The 21,436-nt window shown below is 32.9% G+C and overlaps 1 protein-coding gene across 3 annotated transcripts in view; it reads right to left on the reverse strand.

Annotated features, from left to right (window-relative positions):
• The window catches only part of LOC130897504 (E3 ubiquitin-protein ligase HERC2), a 102,286-nt gene that overhangs the window by 53,043 nt on the left and 27,807 nt on the right, over positions 1-21,436 (reverse strand). For 2 of the 3 annotated variants that reach the window (XM_057806397.1, XM_057806396.1), the window contains exons 16-23: positions 20,891-21,101; positions 18,904-19,205; positions 15,964-16,313; positions 15,091-15,393; positions 11,258-11,440; positions 8,346-8,523; positions 4,415-5,050; positions 4,110-4,246 (exon numbers count right to left, since the gene is read on the reverse strand). In XM_057806397.1, coding sequence (XP_057662380.1) covers positions 4,110-4,246; positions 4,415-5,050; positions 8,346-8,523; positions 11,258-11,440; positions 15,091-15,393; positions 15,964-16,313; positions 18,904-19,205; positions 20,891-21,101 — 2,300 coding nt within the window. The remainder of the gene's footprint in view (positions 1-4,109; positions 4,247-4,414; positions 5,051-8,345; positions 8,524-11,257; positions 11,441-15,090; positions 15,394-15,963; positions 16,314-18,903; positions 19,206-20,890; positions 21,102-21,436) is intronic. The other variant, XM_057806398.1, reaches the window with a different exon arrangement.

A 21,436-nucleotide genomic window follows, 5' to 3' on the forward strand; every position in this document is an offset into this window, starting at 1 on the left:
AGTTTACCATTGATTTTTAATACAAACAACTTTTTTCCAGTAAAAATATTAAACGGATGAAAAGTAGTGAAATTATCATTTAAAAGGTTTTTTATTCTAAAATAAACTTACTAGGGTTGTCTGAAAAGTTTCCGAACTCAATCTGAGATGTCAGCACTTATCAATATAGTCCGGAAATATATTTGCAAACGCGTTGAGAGAGTATCACCAAAATATCAGCCATTTTAGATACTTTTCAATATGAAAATCGTAAAAGTGAGTCGTTGTTAAGATTTTATTGAAAATAAAAAAATTGTGTATCGAGCTGCTATTAAATATTTTCTTTTAAAGGGCAATAAGCCCACGAAAATAAACGAGGAGTTATAAACTGTTGGAGGCTTCGTACCATTATTATGTTGCCAGGAAAGGGCGCAGCTGCCTCGCGGGGGCCATGACAAGGACCCTGCGGCTGGTGGACATATGTGTCAGTCTGAAAGGCTAAAGATTAACCCAAGGAAAACCGAGCTCCTTCTTTCACTAGAAGGCACCTAAGTGTCACGCTCCCAAATATAAATTTCGAAGACGTGTCTCTTACGTACTCTACAGTCGTAAATTATCTGGAAGTAACTCTAGATACAACTTTAGATCTAGCGATAAAATTCGAGTCCATGAGGACGGCATCCATACACAGACGGCTCCAGGATAAATAGCTTGGCCGAATCAAGCTTCTGCGAATCATTTTCACTTGGGGAATAAGCTACAGTCTTCCAAATGGAGGTATTCGCTGTGATGCCATACAAGTCATACCGACCGAAAAGGTTTGCTTTAGGCTAGTGCTGGAGTGCAAGAGAGTTCTATAGAATCTGGTGAGTGATGGCTGCAAGATCCAGCTCGTTTGGGTACCTGGTCACTCGGGTAACAAAGGCAAAAGTGTTACTATCACGTCTTTTAACGGTCTGCTTGCAAGGCGGGCTCGGCAGAGATGGATACAGACACCTGGCATGAAACAATCAAAGGCACTCTTAGATGGACATTGTATGTCTCACACCAAAAAACTGCTCCTCCAACTAAATAAGCGCAAAATCCGACTAATTACCGGACATGGTCATCGAAGACATCATATCCACACCATGGGCATCACAGACGATCCGGAGTGCACGGAGAGGAATGAAGCTGCAGACTACATCATCTGCGAGTGCCTAGCACTCACATAAGCGCAGTTTGAACACTTGTTCAAGCCTCACAACTTGCCTAATGACATCAAAAGGTTCAAGCCAAAGCGCCTGATTGGTTTCTCAAAGGATATCGGCCTTTTGTAACGTCAAGTGGGGCGCCAGACGAGCCTATATGAAGGACTATGTACTATGAACTATTGACCATTATTTTGGTTAGCTGAATGAAAAAGTGGCCCTATCAGCTTAACTGACGACGAGCGTTCATGACGGCCAAAAGCTGCAACAACCAGAAATGTCATCGGAAAAATTGTTCAAATGCTATTGGATGATCGTCGAATTGAGGTTAAAGAAATAGAAGAGGCTGTACTTTCAATAATAGAATTACTCCTCAAGTGGTGCATTCAAACACCTTAAACAGCACCAGACTTATCTCAAAATGATTTTTCTTTTTAAAATAATGAAAAATAAATTGTTTACTGACATGGCTTTGAAAGGGCAATAAATCTTTATGAATACGCTACATTGGTGTAATATAGAAAGTTAGAGTAGGTCAGTGTCAGGGTTCCAAAAAAAAAATAAAAAAAAAGTATTCAAGACGACAAATATTTTAAATAATCAATCAAGGTACTCAAGTTAAGTAAACGGATTATCATTATAGAATAAAATAAAAATTATTTTATTTAAGCCGGAAACATCCAAGCATTAGGGTAATTATGTCAACTATTTTTAGTATTTTAGTTAAGTGAAATTTTTGAATAGTGCATTTCAATAAAAGAAGGTAGGTGTAGTGTGATTAGACATTTAGTGGTAAGAGCTGGCAACAAGGTCAAGGGTAGACAACCTGCGAAAAAAGGACAAGCTGTCAGCAGTGATCTAGGGGAACAGAGGTTAGAAATGACAGACAGTAAACGTTTGATTCTTTAATTGAAAAACCAACAAAAGTAGTAGTATTTATAACAGAAAATATGGGTATAGTAAGGTATCCTTAAAAGGTACCTGCCATTGTGGGAAGGAATGACCTACCATCCATTGTTGCTGTTATATTCAAAGAAATGAGACAGATTACCCAAAGATCCCTCATGAATCATTCTGTTTATTAGTGTGAACTACATGAAAATTCGTTTAGGAGTGTCTTAAGTTTATTGTGAACAGATATACAGAGAGGCTCTACGGAATACTTTGTAATATGAAGCGATTATTTTTAATCATCGTGTAAATATTGATGAACTAATTTGAATTGTAAATTGAATTTTTCCTCAAGTTTCTTGGACATGAAAACTTTCAACTGAAAATCAATATTGTCAAATTAGGAAAATATATGGCCAATATATAAGTTTAACCATTTTTTTATTATAACAAATTCAATAGTATTTATTTTATAGATTTTTATTATTATTTCATCTTTATTACCAGTTGAAATATACTACAAATATATAAGTTAGAGGGATGGCTTCAGAGACAACCCTTCTATAATTATTTGGTTTGCATTTCTTTGATCAATATTTATAGAGGAGAAAATTATTCAAAATTCAAAAATTTTGTAGGTAGCTTAAATATTTCAGTAAGGTCGCCATATTTAGTGACGTCATAGGTATAATATAAGCACTGAACATATATACAAAGTAAATACGACAGTTATTCTTTCGTTTATTCTAAAATAAACTTTGATTAATCTGAAAAATGGTATATAAGCAGCCAAGCAGCCATTAGAGTTTGGGATTGTCTACATAAATGAAACGAGCTAGGAAAGAATAATAAAATTACCCTACAATGAATTCCGGGATACACCGGAGCGAAGGGAAATGAAACAGCTGATAAGCTCGCTAAAGCGGGGGCAGACAATTCCTTCATTGGACCCGAACCCTTTTGTGGTATCAACTACAGAACAATGGGAAAAGCACTAGAAAAGAAGGTAGATAGGAGCAAAACCAATTATTGGGACAACCTACAGGGGCTGAGACAGGCAAAGACTCTTCTGGAAAACTATAACCAGAGTAGATCTGTTGAATGTATCAACCTAAGTAAGAACAATCTACGAATACTAACAGGACTTCTATCGGGGCACTGGCGCTGCAACAAACACCTGAAGACGCTAGACCTAGCAGATAATGCGGCGTGTAGATTTTAGGACGAAACCTCTATCTACATTCTCTAGAAGTGTAGAACACTAAGGAGCTACAGAGCACTACACCTGGGAGCGCTTAAAATAGAAGACGAAGATCTCTGGCAACTACAACCATCCCACATTTTAGACTATATAAATGGAGTGGGATTAATGGATCAGCTGTAAACATTGAGTTTTCCAGTCTCGCAGCAAGAAAGGGGGACACAATAGATCCTTTGGGTATCAGTGTATTCGATATTCCAAATCTATATAACATACATACATGGACTACGGATAACAGAAGGGCGAGAGATAATAAAAATGAACCATGCAGGAGAAGACATTCATCTACAAGAAGTGGCGAAAATGTCAACAGAATCCAAGACCTTGTCTGTCGGTTGATGATCAAAATAATCGAGGATCAGTTGATTTTGAGTCACACTACTGTTTATCAGGTTTTGACTAAAGAATTGAAGATTATAATGATCTGTGCAATTTCAATAAATTAGTTTTTGGTAATAAAAACATTTTGTGGATCCTGTACCTCCTCACTCACCTGATGTAAGTCCTATTTCCCTAAAATGAAAACTAGGGGCATTATTTTGGGTCAATAGAAAAAATTCAAATGGTTGTAACTAACTGAAGCTATAAGGTATGGAAGAATCATTTTCAACGCTACGTGGCGTCCCAAGGGAAATTAAAACTAAGTTAAAAACACTCACTACTTTCATTTCTACCTCTCATGTATATATTTATGTTAATATGTTTTTACAAAACGTGTGACTTGTGTTTCAAACACAGTTATATAAAATTCAACATTTAATTGATTGAAATTATAATAAAATACTAACTTGGTTATACATGACTTTTCTCAAAATTTCCACATCACAAGATGAGTTTGTCACAAATTGTATAATAGAATGTATCATATCTAAATTTTCATTACTGACTCTCTTCATTTGCTTTTCATGTAGTTTGGTAACAATACCTGAAAAATAAGAACACAAATTTATCACAAAACTGTAATAAAAACAAAACATTTTTAGAAATTATTCCATAATTGAAATTGATCGAGAGACAGGAAGGATGAATGAAACAAATAAGAAGGGAGAAAAACTTTTACTTTTTTTAGTTTCTAGTTTGAACTATACCACACCTGTTAGAATCATGTGGCTTTCCATTTTCTTTTCTTTTTCCTGTTGAGTAGGTTCAGAACGAGTCATAATCTCAGTTTTTTCTACATTCCATTTTTCCTCTAAATCGTTTTTAATATCGCCACAATTTTTACTCGGTTTTGGTGTATTCGAATTGAAGGTATCAACTGCTTTTTGAGTATTATTTTTAATTTCATTATTCACATCGTCTGTTTCGCTTTTTGACTCTGAAATTTTACCATCAGAACTCGTCTTGCGTATTTTTGTGATGTCTTCACTTGATTTGTGTTTTTCAATCGATTGCGATTGAATAGTGGCGTTTACTATATCTTCAGGTTTTTGTATTTCCGAAGTATGTCTGCCGCATTTTAGGTCTTTGATAACTTTTCTAACCAAAGTACGAACTCTAGGTTCTTTATATAGTACGTTGACTTTTTTGAAAGCTTCCATTTCCAAGCTTATTGCTGGCTTTACTTCATACAGCAAGAAGCGACATTTTTCTAATAGGGGGATGCAAATTTCTTTATACCCCTTATTCACTTCTTGACGTGTTTTTATCAGACTCCACTTTGTTTGATGAACGCATTTTATTACCTCTGCTACAGATTTAGGAATTTTCACTGTGGATTGAGTTGCATCTAAAAATGAATTATTCATACAATATTATCAACAATAAATTAAACAAATGTTCGCATTCTAATATATTTTAAGTAGTAATGGTCCAAGAAAATATGTAGATTATTTGGAGAGAATCTTGTGTCTTGCCCTTACAATTATATTCCAATAGATTTTGAGCTACAACGGATGACGTACAAAAGATATGTAATTTGAACCATGCACTTGCAGGTATCTGTTGGAAATATTGAAAATATGATAAAAGATATTTTGTATACCTCCGACGATCTGGCCAATCTAGGAGCTACTCAATAACTGACAGATCCCGAACCTGCGGTAATAATCCTTTAATGGCAGATTAAAGAACATTTTTAGCTGTGGGGAAGAAAAAACACAAAGAAGAATGGCTCCAGGATACGGACATGCCACAATCTTCATAAGTGAAACAAACACCTCAGACTGGACGGCGAATACACTGCAGTTAATCAGAGGGGAAACAAAGACTCTGGTAGGACTAATCACATAACAAGCAGGTGTGGATATCACAGATACAACACTGCTGATACGGTGGAATAGAGGAAAAACTATGATAGACATCTTCTGCAGTTGTTAAGCTCTTATTATAAGAGGAAAATCCTGGGATTTGATCTAATGGAAGCAATGCATAAAGGATTCCAATGGACTAAGGGAAGAAAGAAACTTGCAAAGGGACTACTCTGGTAATTAAAATCGACAATGCTTCCCCGTCCTTAATATTAGTACTGGTACTTTCTGACTTTAGTGTTTTGATTTTGATCGTTAAGAAAACAATTTAACAGATTAGGTGAAGTCACTTTACCCCTGAATTTTACTAAAGATCCAATACTGCGCAACAGCCATGACAATAAAGTCGCTGAAATTTGTGCTAGTACGAATTTATGCTAGGATTGCTAAAAAAAGTAGGACACATATATAGTATCAATTTCGACATAGTATTAGAAATGAATACAGATTATTGCCACAAAAAAATTTGAGACAGTCGTGAATTTTTTACTACCGATGAACCAGAAGACAAAAAAAGCCTTTTTTTTTAAATTCTGGTACATTTATCAAAGTATTAGGTCTCATACATAGAAAGGTATTAAAAAAAGAATGAAAATTATATGGAAATTTGATACACTGGCTGATTTATAGGTTTTAGTCTGGGATAATTTCCTTGATATTGTCTACCGAACTACAATTATTCCTTTATCGATTGTTCTACGAGGATGGTCCCAGAAATACCCAACCTGATCTAGAGATGGATTGAAAAATACCATTGTATTAAAAAGTACACAATCTATACAGCATATGTTTCAAGTTTGAAGAGGCCACGTTGTTTAGTATTTGTTTGGCAGCCATTAATAGTGAGAGTTTTCAGGGAATTTGTAAACATGAAAAAAATTTGTTATCGTTATGTGATACAATACTTTTAATTGAAATCAACCAATATATAAGCTGAATTAGATACTATTTCAGGTGAGACTGCTCCTTCGTTATCAATAGTAAAATATTCTGCGAAGACCAGCATCGGAGTGGTCGACCAAATGAGGTGACGACTAAAGAAATGTGGACGAAAATCCAGAAGCGGTACTGGATGACGGAGAGTGAGCGAGCTAGCAGACATACTAGGCATTTCAAAATGTGAAGTACATCGCATATTAACTGAAAATTTAAGGCATGAGAAAACTGTGCGCAAAATAGGTGTCGCGTTTGCTCACTATGGAACAAAAACAGCGTCGTTAATGTTTCCATTGACAATTGACCGAAAAGGAAGAACCTGCTCCAAAGAAGGCAAAGACTATCTTGAAAAACTAAAAACTATCAACGACGAGTAATATGCGAACTTGTTGCAACGTTTGAGCGAAGAAATCAAGCAAAAACGGTCGCATTTGGCTAAGAGGAAAGTTTATTTCATGAAGACAATGCACTAGCTCACACATCCGTTACTGCAATGGCCAAAATTAATGAATTAAAGTTTGAATTGCTATCGCATGCACCCTCGAATTATTTTCTGTTCTGAGACTTAAAAAAATATCTCGGTGGTCAAAGATTTTCCAACAATGAAGAGGTGATCTCGGCAGTTAATGGCTATTTTGGGGAGCTTGACGATTCTAATTATAAAGAGGGTATCCAACTTACTGAACATTCAACATAAAACATCATCGATTTGGTGCACGAAGTTTGAGATCGTAAACTGCTATATAAAAGTTAGTTCCTCACCAAACGGTATTTCTGGATGTTCGTTTTGACCGCAAATGAAAATGGCAGCCTGTTTTTTACAAGGAGAAATATGCCGAAAAAAGGTACACGCGTGAAAGTTTTTCCATATTACTGTAGGAACATAAACTTAGCGTAGTGCAATAGTTCCAGAAATGTATCTGGTTGGAAAATCCTTGCCAGAAGCGACAAAAAGTTCCGGAAAATCCATAACTTCAACAGGTTTTCACTTCCAGTAACTTAAGGATACATAGACCAATAGTGAGCGAGCAGAGCGTGTGGCGTACAAACACCGGGCTCTACCGGCTCTATGAAGACCCCAACCCGGTGACAGAAGGGCCAGATGGCTGGGCGTGTAGTTGTTCGTTCGATTACCGAATAGAATAGTTAAAACAGCATTTACAGCAATGTCGAATCTTCTCAATCCCCACATCACTGTGCCCCAACCGTCCTAGTCTTAACACTCTCCGGGTCAAAGCTCCCACCCAAATTCCTCGAATAAACCGTGCCAACCGTCCAGAGCCATCCTCAACTCCAAGAAAATTCACAAACAAGCGTCATACCAATCGGTTGTTATGTACCTCTTGGAAGAACACAGCTCTTCACGTTCTGCCTTCATTTCTCTAAACTCACACGTTACTGTTCACCACTTGCACCATTCCTATTGACCATCCTTCGCCTCATCCCTACCTTTCACTTGAATCGCTGTCAAATCCAGACTGGCCCTTTGACGTCGCCTCCCAGTTTTATATAGATGATTATCTCATCTAAAATTTTCGATTGGAAAAATCTCTATCATTCTTCTCGGCTACAACTATCAAACTAGACATTGCTAGAAGGATCGTAAATTGTCAAGATGCTGAGCTTGTCATGTCACAGCGAGAAAAGAAATAATAGTTTCCCATCTCGTCAAGAGATGGCGCCAGATACCTCTATTGTATATATGTCACAATTTTTTTACTACATAATAAATTTATTCCAAACTCATATTCTGTGCCTCTGGTGTCAATTAAGAGTATTACATGTTAAGGTAAAATATGGCATAACTACGTATAATTTCTAACAAGAATAGACACTTACATGCTTCTATTATAGGCAGCAATACATAACCAAGTCCTAAATGTTTTAATAAAACGGCGTAAAGCACTCTACCAATTTCTTCTACTGGATGTTCAAAAGAAAAATCCACTCTAGTTAAGAAATTATTTGCCTTAGAATGCTGTTCTACAATAGCCAAAAACGCTATCACATATGGATCCTATAAAAAATTACTAATTGAAATTGAGTAAAACTAAAAAAAAACTTGAAAATATTCCTTATAGACATAATTTGCAGAATAAATTTTTTAACATATTTATGGGACAATTATAAAAAATTAATGTAATTATTTAGATTACTCTCTCTCTCTCTCTCTCTCTCTATATATATATATATATATATATATATATATATATATATATATATATACATACATATATATTTATATGAATTATAAAGAAGAAGAAGAAACATCAAAGTGGACTAACTTTAATATATTTTCCGAGCTTTCGAATACTTATGTATTCATCTTGATTAATTAATATTTTCGTTGGTTTGGAATCGTATTATTGTAAAACATTTTAAATCTCATACGTTTCAAAATTCAATATTCAAATTGACGTTGATAGAATTAATGATTATTTATTTTGATATATCTTACACATCTCATTTACTATCGGAATCTATACTATCGGCGACTACGCTACCCTTTCCAATGGTTCGCAGTTGAGAGTATGGATGGTGCCAGCTACGGGCTATTGCGGATGTTAATATCGACAAAAAGGTCGATTGACATCACGTTCTTCAGAGAACATTGAATTTCGAAATTATTTCAGAGGTGAATAGTAGATATTTTGATACATAGCAAAGCAAAACTTCAACTTTTTTATTGAAGATTTGTCAATATTGGGTAAATCGTTCGCAATGCATTAATGAAGCAATCCTTGGTCGACGGAAATATCATCGGGATCGGATCATTCGAGGAGCATGGGTGTTTATCCAAAATTTTCCATTCCTTTTTTCAATTTTCCAAAATTGAAAAAAGTAATGTTTTATTGATTTTGCGAGTTTAATTACAAAGCACTTGATACATAAAATATATTAACCAAGTGCTAAAAAGAAAGATCAAGAATTTACTAGTTCGGAAAAGGTGGTTGAATAATTAAAAAAAGGGATTTTTCAACGTCTATTTACTTTTGAGATTATTAGTGGTTGTACTTGTGCCCCGCTAGACAGTTGATGTGATTAAATTAAAAACCAGCCTACAAACTAACTACTTTAAAAAATTAATGTAATGGAGCTTCGCATGTTTTTTGAATTCTCTAAAGGGTTAATATATAAACAGTGGTATGTTTTCAAATTAACTAACCATATACGAATAGTTTCTGATAAAATAAATATGAAAAAATTTGGTGAATTTAAAAATACTAGAAGTATTGGCACCTGCTATAAATGATCTATTTAAGTTTAATGATTAAAATTTAATAATGGAATAATTATCTTGTATTTCGAAAAGACAATCTTTTTAATAAAGAATAATCATTCTGTATTTTGGAAACACGATATCAGTTTATCATTATCATATTTCATCTGATTTATTTCATTCAACTATTTGATGTTTCTGATTATGACAGAATACATGCAAAATACTGATAATATCATATTTTTGAGAACAGAATAACTAGAACGCATGCAAAAGTATAAATATTGAGCTGCTAAAGTAATTGACTGACTCATTTTCTACTAAATGCAGTCGAAAACTCAAAAAAACGGGTCAATTTCCATTCTTGGTGTTCACGAGTCATGAGGGTTGCTTTTTTGCCCCTGTAGCGCGAGCGCCATCTAGTGGTCAGATACGACAACTAGGCGTCGACCATATTGTTGATGCGTTTTTCGTAATCAAACCAGGGTGATCATAACACCATACCTTTGTCTTTCAACACTTTTAAAGAATAACTGAAAGATGGTGAACTGCGCTGTAGTGATAGGTCAGATAAATGAGTCGTGGGGCGCTTGAAATTTCTATCAACTTTTTTTCAAAAGCCTAGAGTGATGGAAAGAAGTGTTAAGGATGGTATCAAGGACTAATTACCCATATTGCTTTTTTTACATCTACTCTACACGAATCATCAATTTATATTCCCGATGAAAACGTTCAACGTGAATAAGAGGGTTTTTTCGCACAGGAAATAATGAGACTGAACAAGCGTAAAATACTGGAAATATCGAAATATCAAAGATGATCTAAGTCCCTGAATTTATTAGTTATACTCAAAATCATATTAATATCTTAATACTTTAAGTTACAGAAATTATCATTCGAAAAGTTTAGTTTTAGAAATTTCGATATAAATTTCCTTGAAAGATCCGATTTTTTGGTAAAAAAACTAATATTCAAGTCAACCATGACAGGTATTTGACCAAGAGCTACTGTTAAATATATTTCAAGTATAGGGGCATTGGAATCAGTCAAAAAGGGATGATTCGTTGTGTGAAGCAGGTATTCTGACACCATTGGAGAATTACCTGAATAAAAGAAGGAATAACCAGCCTACCCGCTCTCTTCTCCTAAGAATGACCTTAAAGCGTAAGTCAAAATGGAGAGAAGTTCCAAAATTTCCGCATCTCAATATATGTGTATATATATAAACCGGTATCACTTTGGATCTATTTTCTATTAATTTTTTTTAGGATAAATTATTGTTTTTAGGAGGTTGAAGAGATAGATGAATATTTTTCAAGTGTATTTCCATATACAAAAATTAACCTGTTTAATAAGTTTTCAATCGTCTCCATAGTTAGTTATAAAATCAATTAATCCTTTACTGTAAAACCTCCCAGTATATGTTGAAAAGAGAATCATTCTGTACTACATTATTTTTCTTCAATTTATACAAATCCTTAACTGGTTTTTAAATTCGCTATTTTATTAAAATTATATGACTAACACTTACTGATAATCTACTTTCTGCTAAGGCATTAATGAATGTTTTAATTCTCTCAGTTGGTTGCTGAAATACTTTCAAAGTCTTCTGAACCATATTGACTTTCGGTTCCGTTGGAGTATTTTCTGCTGTCGAATTGGTACTCCTTGAATCTCCTTTTTCATCTTCATAAGGATTTGGAGGTTGGTCAATCTACAAAATAAAAAAAATAAAATAACGTGAAGCAAAGCTTTGGATTTAGACATAAAATATGACATCTAAAAAAAAATCGTAACCATAAAGTAAAAGTCTATAATGAAAATGATTTATTATAGTTCAATTGAAATGCGTAGTTTTCTTAAACACAATAACTTTCGTAGTTTTCTCTCTCATTCTAATTCTTTCCAGTGCGGATGACAAGAGAAGAAAACCAATTTAGATACGCTCTTCACAAGGAAGGAAACTGGAACAATATTATATAAGTGATATGAATAGTGAATTTGTATACTATAATTTGATTTGATATCATTGTAAACTGAAGACTGAATGGGTTCAAGAGTTATAAAATATGCTATTTGATTGGATTTTTGATTTTTAAATAAAAAGTTCTCAACTTTTCTGCTTGAAATGTACAATTATCTCAAGAGCTTCACTTAAAACCAATTGCAGCCCTACCTACTTTTATGAAAAAATGACTTTACTGAGTTTTTCTATCAAATATCTTTTATTAAAAAAGAATTTTCCTTTCAAATGGTTTCAATAGAAAATTGATTTTTCTGATTTCAATTTGTTCAAAAATTGGCTTTCCTTTGTACAGTTTGTTTTGATCCACTGAAACAACAATTTTTTAGAGATAAAAGTTTTCCGAATTCAATTTTGTCTGACCTAGGAGGGAGATTGATAAAGGTTTTTTTTAGATACTGTAAAGTAACAGTTCACACATGATTACAAGTAATTATCGAAAAACAATTAAAAAAACCTTGTTCAAAAAAATACTGAATTCAAAATAATCAAATTATTCTGGATTGAGGAATAGCAAAACCCCAAATTATCAAAATTTTATTTACCAAAACGTTTGTCTCAATACTTTTGGCACAAAATATTCAATCATATAGTTTTGTAATAAGTATCTTTAATGAACCTTTTTTTAAGTGCTACAAATAACGGATTACTAACTAACAAAGTTAATAACTTAAACTAAATGGAGAGGCCCTTGCTCCTCAACTAGATATAATTTTATGTGAACAACTATTTCGCGTATTTTTCTAAAAATTCTACGCCATAATTGTTCCGCATTTTCAGCTTGACACCCTCCATCATACAATTTTCGAGATAAAACTGCCCGTATCTTCAATTGGACACGCCTAAGGAGAATTATGGAGATTATCTTTTGTTTTGGTACAAAAGTAAGTTATTTTGAGATAGTCAATTTGACTTGCCCTTGCATAATAGCAGGACGAAAAATCTGGCATAAACATTATATCATCTCAAACTTGATGTTGACTACAATCAACTAATTTAGTCAGGCAGTTGTTAATATACCTTTCAGAATCTACAGCTTCCTCCTTACTCAACCCACATAAGGTCTGGATATACCTCTTGTCAAACTTTAGCAGTGAATTTGGCTTTTTTTTCTATAATTCAAATTGTTAAGGTACTTTTCTATATTGTCCATATAAAAACCATCGCTTCATTCCGAATTGACAAGTGTGAAGTATTTTGCATCGTCCATAACAATGACTCTCTCATTCGTAAAATTAGTTGACGACAGGGCAATTTTGTCTTTTTCGGTATTTTTGACCATTTCTTGCCTTTTCCTACGATACGGTACTTTTTTACTGAAACCCCGACTTGTCTTCTGTTCTTCTTACGGGTCTTTCTGCTTTGTCGAGTAAACATTTTTGGTTCTTCACTTTTAGGGAAGTTCAGACAGGATATTCCTTTTTCACATTCAGCTATAGCACGTTAAATGCTTGGTTTTGAAAATGGGAACTATGTCAGGCTTAAGGATCAGTCCAACCAAATAAATGCTTTTTCTTATATCCAATTTATAATACATTTTAATTCAACTCACATAAAAAAGGAATTGCCTTACTAATGTCAGGAAAATAAACAATTTTTTGTTTACAAAGCCATTTTTCCAGTGTATTATTACAGCTAATTTTTGAACTCTTTAATTTTATGAAAAATTATTGGAACATACGTTACTTAATGAGGCATAAACAACTATTAATGTTTGTACAAACAAAAACAACCTAGCCTCAAAGAATTTTATGTACAAATAACTTTTGGTAAAAAATTTAATTTTCTGGGAAATGTTATTCCAATTTCGCCATAAGTGGATTTTTTGCAAAACATTGATTAGTCTTAGTTTAATTTCGCAAAATATTTAATTTGATAAAACATGTTTTGTATAAAGCAGATTTGGTCTCACAATAGGAGAGGAGTGTCCTAATCAATAAGGTACTTGTAGGTTATGAGAAAAATATACTTTTGTATAGTTTATACACAGCTTTTATTATAATTTTTTCAATTCTTTGATGAATATTTATAGAGAAAACAATGATTTAAAATTCAAAAGTTTTGTAGGTAGTTTAAACATTTCAGTAAGGCCGCCATATTGCATGACGTCATAAGTATAAATAAAATAAACATGATACATAGTAAATACGACGTATATATCTAGATTATTCCAGAATAAGGGTTATTATTAAACTTTGATTAATCTGAGAAATGGTATATAAATCGTGTTTCGTGGCAGGATGTGAAAATACCACGACTAAAACACCTGATAAAGTTTCTTTTATGATACCGAGAAATTTGAATATACAATAGAAATAGTTTGAAAGTGTTGTGATTAATGGATGAGCTGTAAACACTGGGTTCTCCAGTATCGCATTAAGAAAGAGGGACACAATGGATCCTTTGGATCGCAGTGTATACGATACCCAAATCTATATATACATATACAATATTAAAATTTAACTTTTTCAATATTTTATAGTAGTAAGTTTATCATGCTTTCAATTTTTAACGTGAATATGTAATAATATGAGAACTTAATCTATAAAAGGTTTATTCACTTTATTCTCATATATAGAAAAATGTTTCACTTTTATGTAATTGATAAAACAAAAACTGAATTATAATAGCACACGCTACGTTGCCGGCAACGATATCCTCGTGATCATCAATGCTGCTCAATGTTTTTATTGAACCTATGACTTCCCAATTGAAAACCAATGAGAATCGTTTTCTTATGTAGTTAAAAATTTTAAACTTTTGTGATTTTCAATTAAATATTCTACTTTCTGACATTATTTCATACAAAAACTTATAAAATAATCAAAAAAATAAATACTTTTTAAAATATGCAAGTACCCTATTGCGTTCCAAAACTGGCTTTTCCAAATTATTGGTGGACCAAAATTGGCTTTACGGTTAAAATCACTTTTCAAAGTTAAATTTATTCAAAATAAAAAATCGGCCTTGCTGAAATTATTTGGTTAAAAAATGGGATTTTTTAGTTAAACTGATTAGAAATTGGTTCTGAGTTTAATTTCATCAAAAATTTTCTTGTCCTAAATCAATTAAGTATTGAATTCTTTAGTATAATTTTGCAAAGCTGGATTTTTTAACTCAATTTGGTGAAATTTTAGCCAAGAAAGAATATTGATACACGTTTCTTCTTATTACTGTAAACATGAGTATGGACATTATCTTATTGGAAGATTACATTATATAATGCCTGTACAATAACTGATTACGAGACATTAAAGGGTATTATTTAACAGAATGAATTCTTTTGAAGAAATATTTAGATTAAAAGGCTGTAACTTTTATATTTTAAAATGTAAAATTACCTGAAGGCCTGCACTTAAAAAGGAGGACTGTAACCATTGGCTATGGGATAATTCTTCTTGTGCCAAAGACATACTTTGTCTTAAATTGAACGAATGCAAACCTAATAAATAGCCCAAGTTTCTTTCAGCGTCTAACAACATTAGACACACATTTAAATTATTCAGATTATTTTGTTTAATTTCATTTTCTGGTTGACAAAAATTACCGACGACATAATTTTCCATTTGTTGCATTAGCTGGCTACTTTGTGGGCTGTTATTCAAAATATGGCCTACATCTTTACCCGCATATTTCTGAAGAACCTAAAAAAATATTGGTAGGTCAATTATCTATCTATAAGGTTTCATTGGAAACAAAATAATCCATTTAAATGTTACATTTCACCTTGCGTTTCTCAGAAGACGCAATTTCATTTTATAGATGTGTGGGGATTAGCTTAACTCCAAGTTTGATAGAAAAACGGGTGCAAACACCTTTTCGTTGTATCTCGCGAACTATTCATGGTATGAAAAATTTGTTAAGACATAATTTATGGCAAATCGTTTTGCCTACAATTATTTTTTTAAAAGTTATGAACTAAAATGTATTGAAGTGACTCCAGAAGTGTTGAGTCACCTCAATATTCAAACATTGCGGCAAAACGAGGCGTTTGCTTTAATTTTATATGTTTTTTTTTTCAAGCTGTAAGTCCATTGTTGTCTTGTGTTTGGACAAGTACGAGTTAAGTAGCTCCGACAGATTTCAGTGAAATTATAAGAATGTACAGAGGAAATAAGAAAATAAGACTCATCGGATACTTCAGTGATTTTTACAACATTTATAAAAGATTCATTCTAAGCACTTAAAAAATATATAATACATTGGAATCTTACCTCGTTCACTGAAGGATTATCACATCTAAAATCCTGTACATCATAAACTTTATTATTAATCACAACCCATCTACCACCATCCAAATTGTGATTCTCCAGATCAGCTTGTCTTATTAGAGGTAAATCATCATAAATCTTGTGACCAGCGTTATTTGGTTTAGTTTGAATGATTCCCTGCCAAGCTATATCATCTGCATCATGTAATTCTATATCAGGCATTAATCTGCAGAATTTGTCTATTGATTTTAAAACGTCATTAAATACATTTAACCAGTTCATGGAGCTCAGAAACATTTCCATCTCTTGCTCGAGTAAAATTAAGCATACTAATAATTCAGGAAGTAGTATACCTACGGAAATAAATCAAATTAGAAACGAGAAAAAATCCATAATAAATGAGTTTTTTGGTATCAATAAACTTGCCTATTATAGTTAACACAGTTAGATATGTCATGGTTCATTTAACTGCGTAATTTGAATTACATGTATGAGGTAAAAGGGCGAGTCATATATTTTTTATAAATGAAATGGATCATAATAATAATTTAATATTAATATAATAAATTAGCTACAAAAAATATTCAGTATCACAGACTTCCTCCTCATTTTTGATAATATAAAATTTATCTTGTATAATACCGTTCACTGAAATTTTATCATAAAAAAACTATAACAAAAGAACAAAAGTAATCAACCCCAATAAAGGGTATGTAAGCTTCTTAAGCGCTAGGCATAATCCAAGAAATTAAACGGCATTATGATGATGATGATGAATATCATTCACTGAAATTTGGCACACAATATAATGTTTACGAGGTTTTCATAATTGTATCTGTGTATCTAATAGACACCGACGAAAGGATGGAAATGGAGCACAAGAAATAGAATCAAAACTGAGTTTTTAATTTTTCTATGCTTAAGGTTTCAAAATTTGATAGTTGGCGATACTTACGCCGTTTGCATTAATGCTTGAGTCAACACTACTTAAGCTTCTACTTAAGATTTTAATTTCTTTTTTTTTAAATGAAAACTGAAATTATTTCACAACACACATGCTTATATCCTCAAAATCAAAGCATGATATCTTGTCATAGTAAAACACGGGTTCCTATTATAGAATATTGATTCATGGAAAATAGATTAATGAAAACGAATCTCTGGTTTACTGTTGGAGCGTCTTGGTATCTTGGAATATTACAAACTAGATGTTACACCATGAACTCCACACTCTGACAATGTAAGAAAAAAGCCATAAACACTACCAAAACTGGAAAAACACAACACCTTACTACTTGTACCAATCCACGAGGCAACAAAAAGGGTCTAGAAATTAAAAATAGAATGATGTATCCCTTGACTGTCTCCGGATTAAACTATTAGTTGGCAACTAAGTATTTTCACTTTTGACTGAGAGAGCCTTGCTTTATTTTTTGAATAACTTATGTTCGTGCTGTACTTTGACGTTTGTCACGTGATACTGGTCACATTGACGCAACTTTAGAAGCAAGTTACGTGTGATTTTTATTAAAGCTATTAGTTGTGATTTACACACCGAGTGCACGTGTCAGAATTGGTATAAAAAATTTCGTTTTTTCCTTCAAAGATGAGCAATGTTCTTGTCGGCCTACTGAAGTTGATGACCAAATCAAAGTCATAATTGAAGGGGATGAAGAGGTTACATGTATCGCACACAACAATTAAAATGTCTTGGGCTAGTTAAGAAGCTTGATATTTGGGTATATCAAAAATTAAAAGAAATTCATTTACCACAAAGAATCAATAGTTGCGATATGCAACTTAAACGAAATGAAATCGACCCTTTCTTGAAAAGAATCATCACTGGTGATGAATAATGGGTCCTATGCAGTAACATAGTTTGAAAACGATCATTGAGTAAACAGGATGAGCCAGTACAAACCTCATCGAAAGCTGAAAAACAACAAGAAAAAATCTGCTGTCGCTTTGGTGAGATTACAAAGGTGTTGTATTTTTTGAGCTGCTTCCAAGGACCCAAACGATTAATTCTTATATTTACTATAATAATAATAATAAGCAATTCATGAAACTAAATGATACAATCAAAGAAAAACGGCCAGAATTGTCAAATAGGAAAGGTTTAGTGTTCCACCATAATAATGCAAGGCCTCACACACCCATACAGCCCTGATCTAGTACTATCTGATGTCTGTTTATATCAAAGTTTACAGAATGCTTTGAACGGTCAACTTTCAAAAATGACATTGACCTTCAATCGCAACTGGTTAGGTTATGTTTTTTACAGTATAGATAAGACTTGATCCTGTTAGAGTTAACAGATGATTTAAGTCTATAAAACTAAACAGTAATTATACCGACATTTAATAAAATAAGTATTATTAACAAATTTTATCAACTGTTACATTTAACATAATTGTTTATATTAGTTTAAGTTACTTTTTAAGGTGAACAAACATGGCTAAGAAAATCTCGCCATGTTTGCTCGCGTCTCCAAACTGATGAACAGGTGTCAGATTACTTTGTGATTTGTATTACTTTGTAATGTAATGTACTGGTAAATAAATAAATAAAATTTTCATTGAATATACTTTATAAAATTATGTCAGAAATATAATTACATACTACTTAGATTTCGAATACATTTATCAAAAAAGCGGCCTTTAGTGCACATTTTTAACCGCTACATACATTAAAATAGTTTCTTTCTTGAAGAATTTAGAATGTATATTATTTAAAATAATTAATTAAAAAAGTAAGCTGACCTGTATTTTAGTTTATTATTTATTTCCCATAAGGAAGATAGTGAAAATGCAAACCTGTTTATTGGGTTATGTGGAAAAACAAAAATTGAGATACTATTGTTCTTCAATATGATTTGAATTTTAAATGTTCGCAAAATATACCAACAAAACAATTAGAGATTTATTTTGTTTATAACATTACCAATAATATCTTCTTTCAATATCTGCAGGACTATCAAGAAGTTCTTGGGATTTGCCACGCAAACATCGTATGCTGTATTTAAAGTCATCGTTATGAAGCATGTGAAACAATCCAAATACTTAATTAACAATGTTTCAGCAGTATCTGCATAATCGGATGTTTTCAAGTGTAGTTTGCCAATTAACAACCTCTGAAATCGTTGTAAAAGCTTTAGACTTGGTGATGGTAAATATTTTTGAGATGGTAATTTGCCTGTTGCACCAATTTCTTTGATAGTTGACTGCGTAACGACACTAATGTTCCTAGAATAGAAAATAATAAAAACTGCATAATTAAGTATCGCTTTAGATTTAATCTGTATACATCATAGTTATCAAGGATGTTTATAGGTATAAGAGCAAGAGTTAGGGCTTTAAAACAAAGGAACTTTTCCATTAAGCCTAACTAACACTACTATATGGGAAAAGTCTGAAAGTAGGACTGAAGACATCATTAAATTCCCATTTTTACGGACCGCCATATCGCACTCTATTTGTAGAGATTTACTCAAGTTCCAATTTTGTGAAAAGTAGCCCAAATTATACTAACCCCTCTTGAAGACACTACATCTTACAGACCAATAAGCCTATTACCAGTTACGTCACAACTTCTTAAAAAATTACTGATTGAGAAAATAGAACCGATTCTAAAAGCTAGCAGACTAATACCTAACTACTAATTTGGATTTAGAAAGCAACATGCCCCCATAGAACAAGTTCATCGAGTCTCAAAAAAAGTATACCACAGGGAAGTGTACTTGGTCCGATCCTTTATCTTATGTACACAGCTGATATTCCCACAAACAACAACGTAACTACCGCAACATGCGCATATGACACCGCCGCGCTAGCATCTCACCAAGACCCAGCTATGGCCCCGGATATATTGCAGACAAACTTGGACACCATTGTAGCTAAAACCTTGAGGAATAAAAGTAAATGAAAATAAATCTGTACCTGTTACCTACACCCAATGGAGAGGAACCCGTCCAACTGTAATATAAAACGGGCACCTTCTAGAACAAAAAGAAAGTGCAAAATACCTTGGAATCCATTTGGACCGACGACTAGCCTGGAGCACACACATACTAACCAAGAGAAAGCTATAAGGTCTAAAACTCAACAAACTGTATTGGTTAATAGGTCGAAAATCCCAACTAACAATCGGAAACAAGCTGCTAATATACAAAGTCACACTAAAACCCATCTAGAGTTATGGTATCAACTATGGGGCACCGTATCTAGCTCAAGTAAAGCGATTCTAGAAAGATTTCAATCGAAAGTACTCAGAATTATTGTAAATGCTTCTTGGTATGTACCCAACAGTATTATTGCATGTGATCTCCAAATTAAATCAGTTAAAGAAATATTTCCCTTCTCCCAAAAATATTCGTACCGCATGGAAACCCTTCCCAACACATTGGCTCAACCTCTAATGAGACTTCCCACCCACCGAAGGCTTAGAAGGCATCTTCCGTGTGATCTGCCTAACAGATTTAAGTGTCATAGTGAGGTATTGTGTGGTTATTCCTCAATAAAATGTTTTTTCAAGTGAAGGAAAATTAGCACTGAGTAATTCTCCTACAAGTCAGTTTATATTTGCTCAATGTAAAATTTTACAGATTGCAAATAAAAAAAGGGGTTAAAAAAAACTCAAGTAGACATAGGTATTCTAAACATGTTGGGTAATTATAGTAGTCACACTGACCTGGTTATTGGTATATAGAGGATTATGAGGGCAACGCCAAAGCAATCGAAACGACCAAAGTTTTAAAAAATTGTAGAAAAAAATATATATCTTAAGACAGTTTAACAAATTTTAAAGTATCTAAATGACCACAACAGATCTGAAATGGTAGCAGTGGATTAGGCAACAAGCCAAATCCATGAAATTGTTATATGTCTATATACAGTAGTTACCTTGAACTATACGAAGTTTAATTACTGACCTGACTAACTGCCTGACCAGGTATAATAACGGAATTGTTATATGAGAGGTCATTTGATCGAAATTGTCATCACTACCAGCCAATTCGGAAGATTCAGAAATTAAAGCTTCATTTAATGCCAATTCCAAGCCTCCGTCTGCCATCAAACTCCAAACAAGTAAATCTGTCATAAACCGGTGACCTGACTTGCACATCTTTGGTTCCACATCTACTGTAAATTAATTATTGGTCAAAGATTAGAAAACATGCAGTGAAAAATTCTAGTAACCATACATCAAAAATATATTTGATGAGGGCTACAGCATTTGAATATGTAACTATAAGCATTGATGGAGCGAATTCATGTAATGACAAATACTACTGTTTGGTTTAAATAATTTAATTGATAATTATTAGGGTTGAATTATTTTTTTACAAAAACACAAAGGTATTGAAGGGATATATTTGTCCCTGCGAATCTCTACTAATATATATATATATATATATATATATATATATATATATATATATATATATATATATATATATATAAATATGATTCTTATT

Source organism: Diorhabda carinulata, chromosome 8 (assembly GCF_026250575.1).
Source record: "Diorhabda carinulata isolate Delta chromosome 8, icDioCari1.1, whole genome shotgun sequence".
NCBI lineage: Eukaryota > Metazoa > Arthropoda > Insecta > Coleoptera > Chrysomelidae > Diorhabda > Diorhabda carinulata.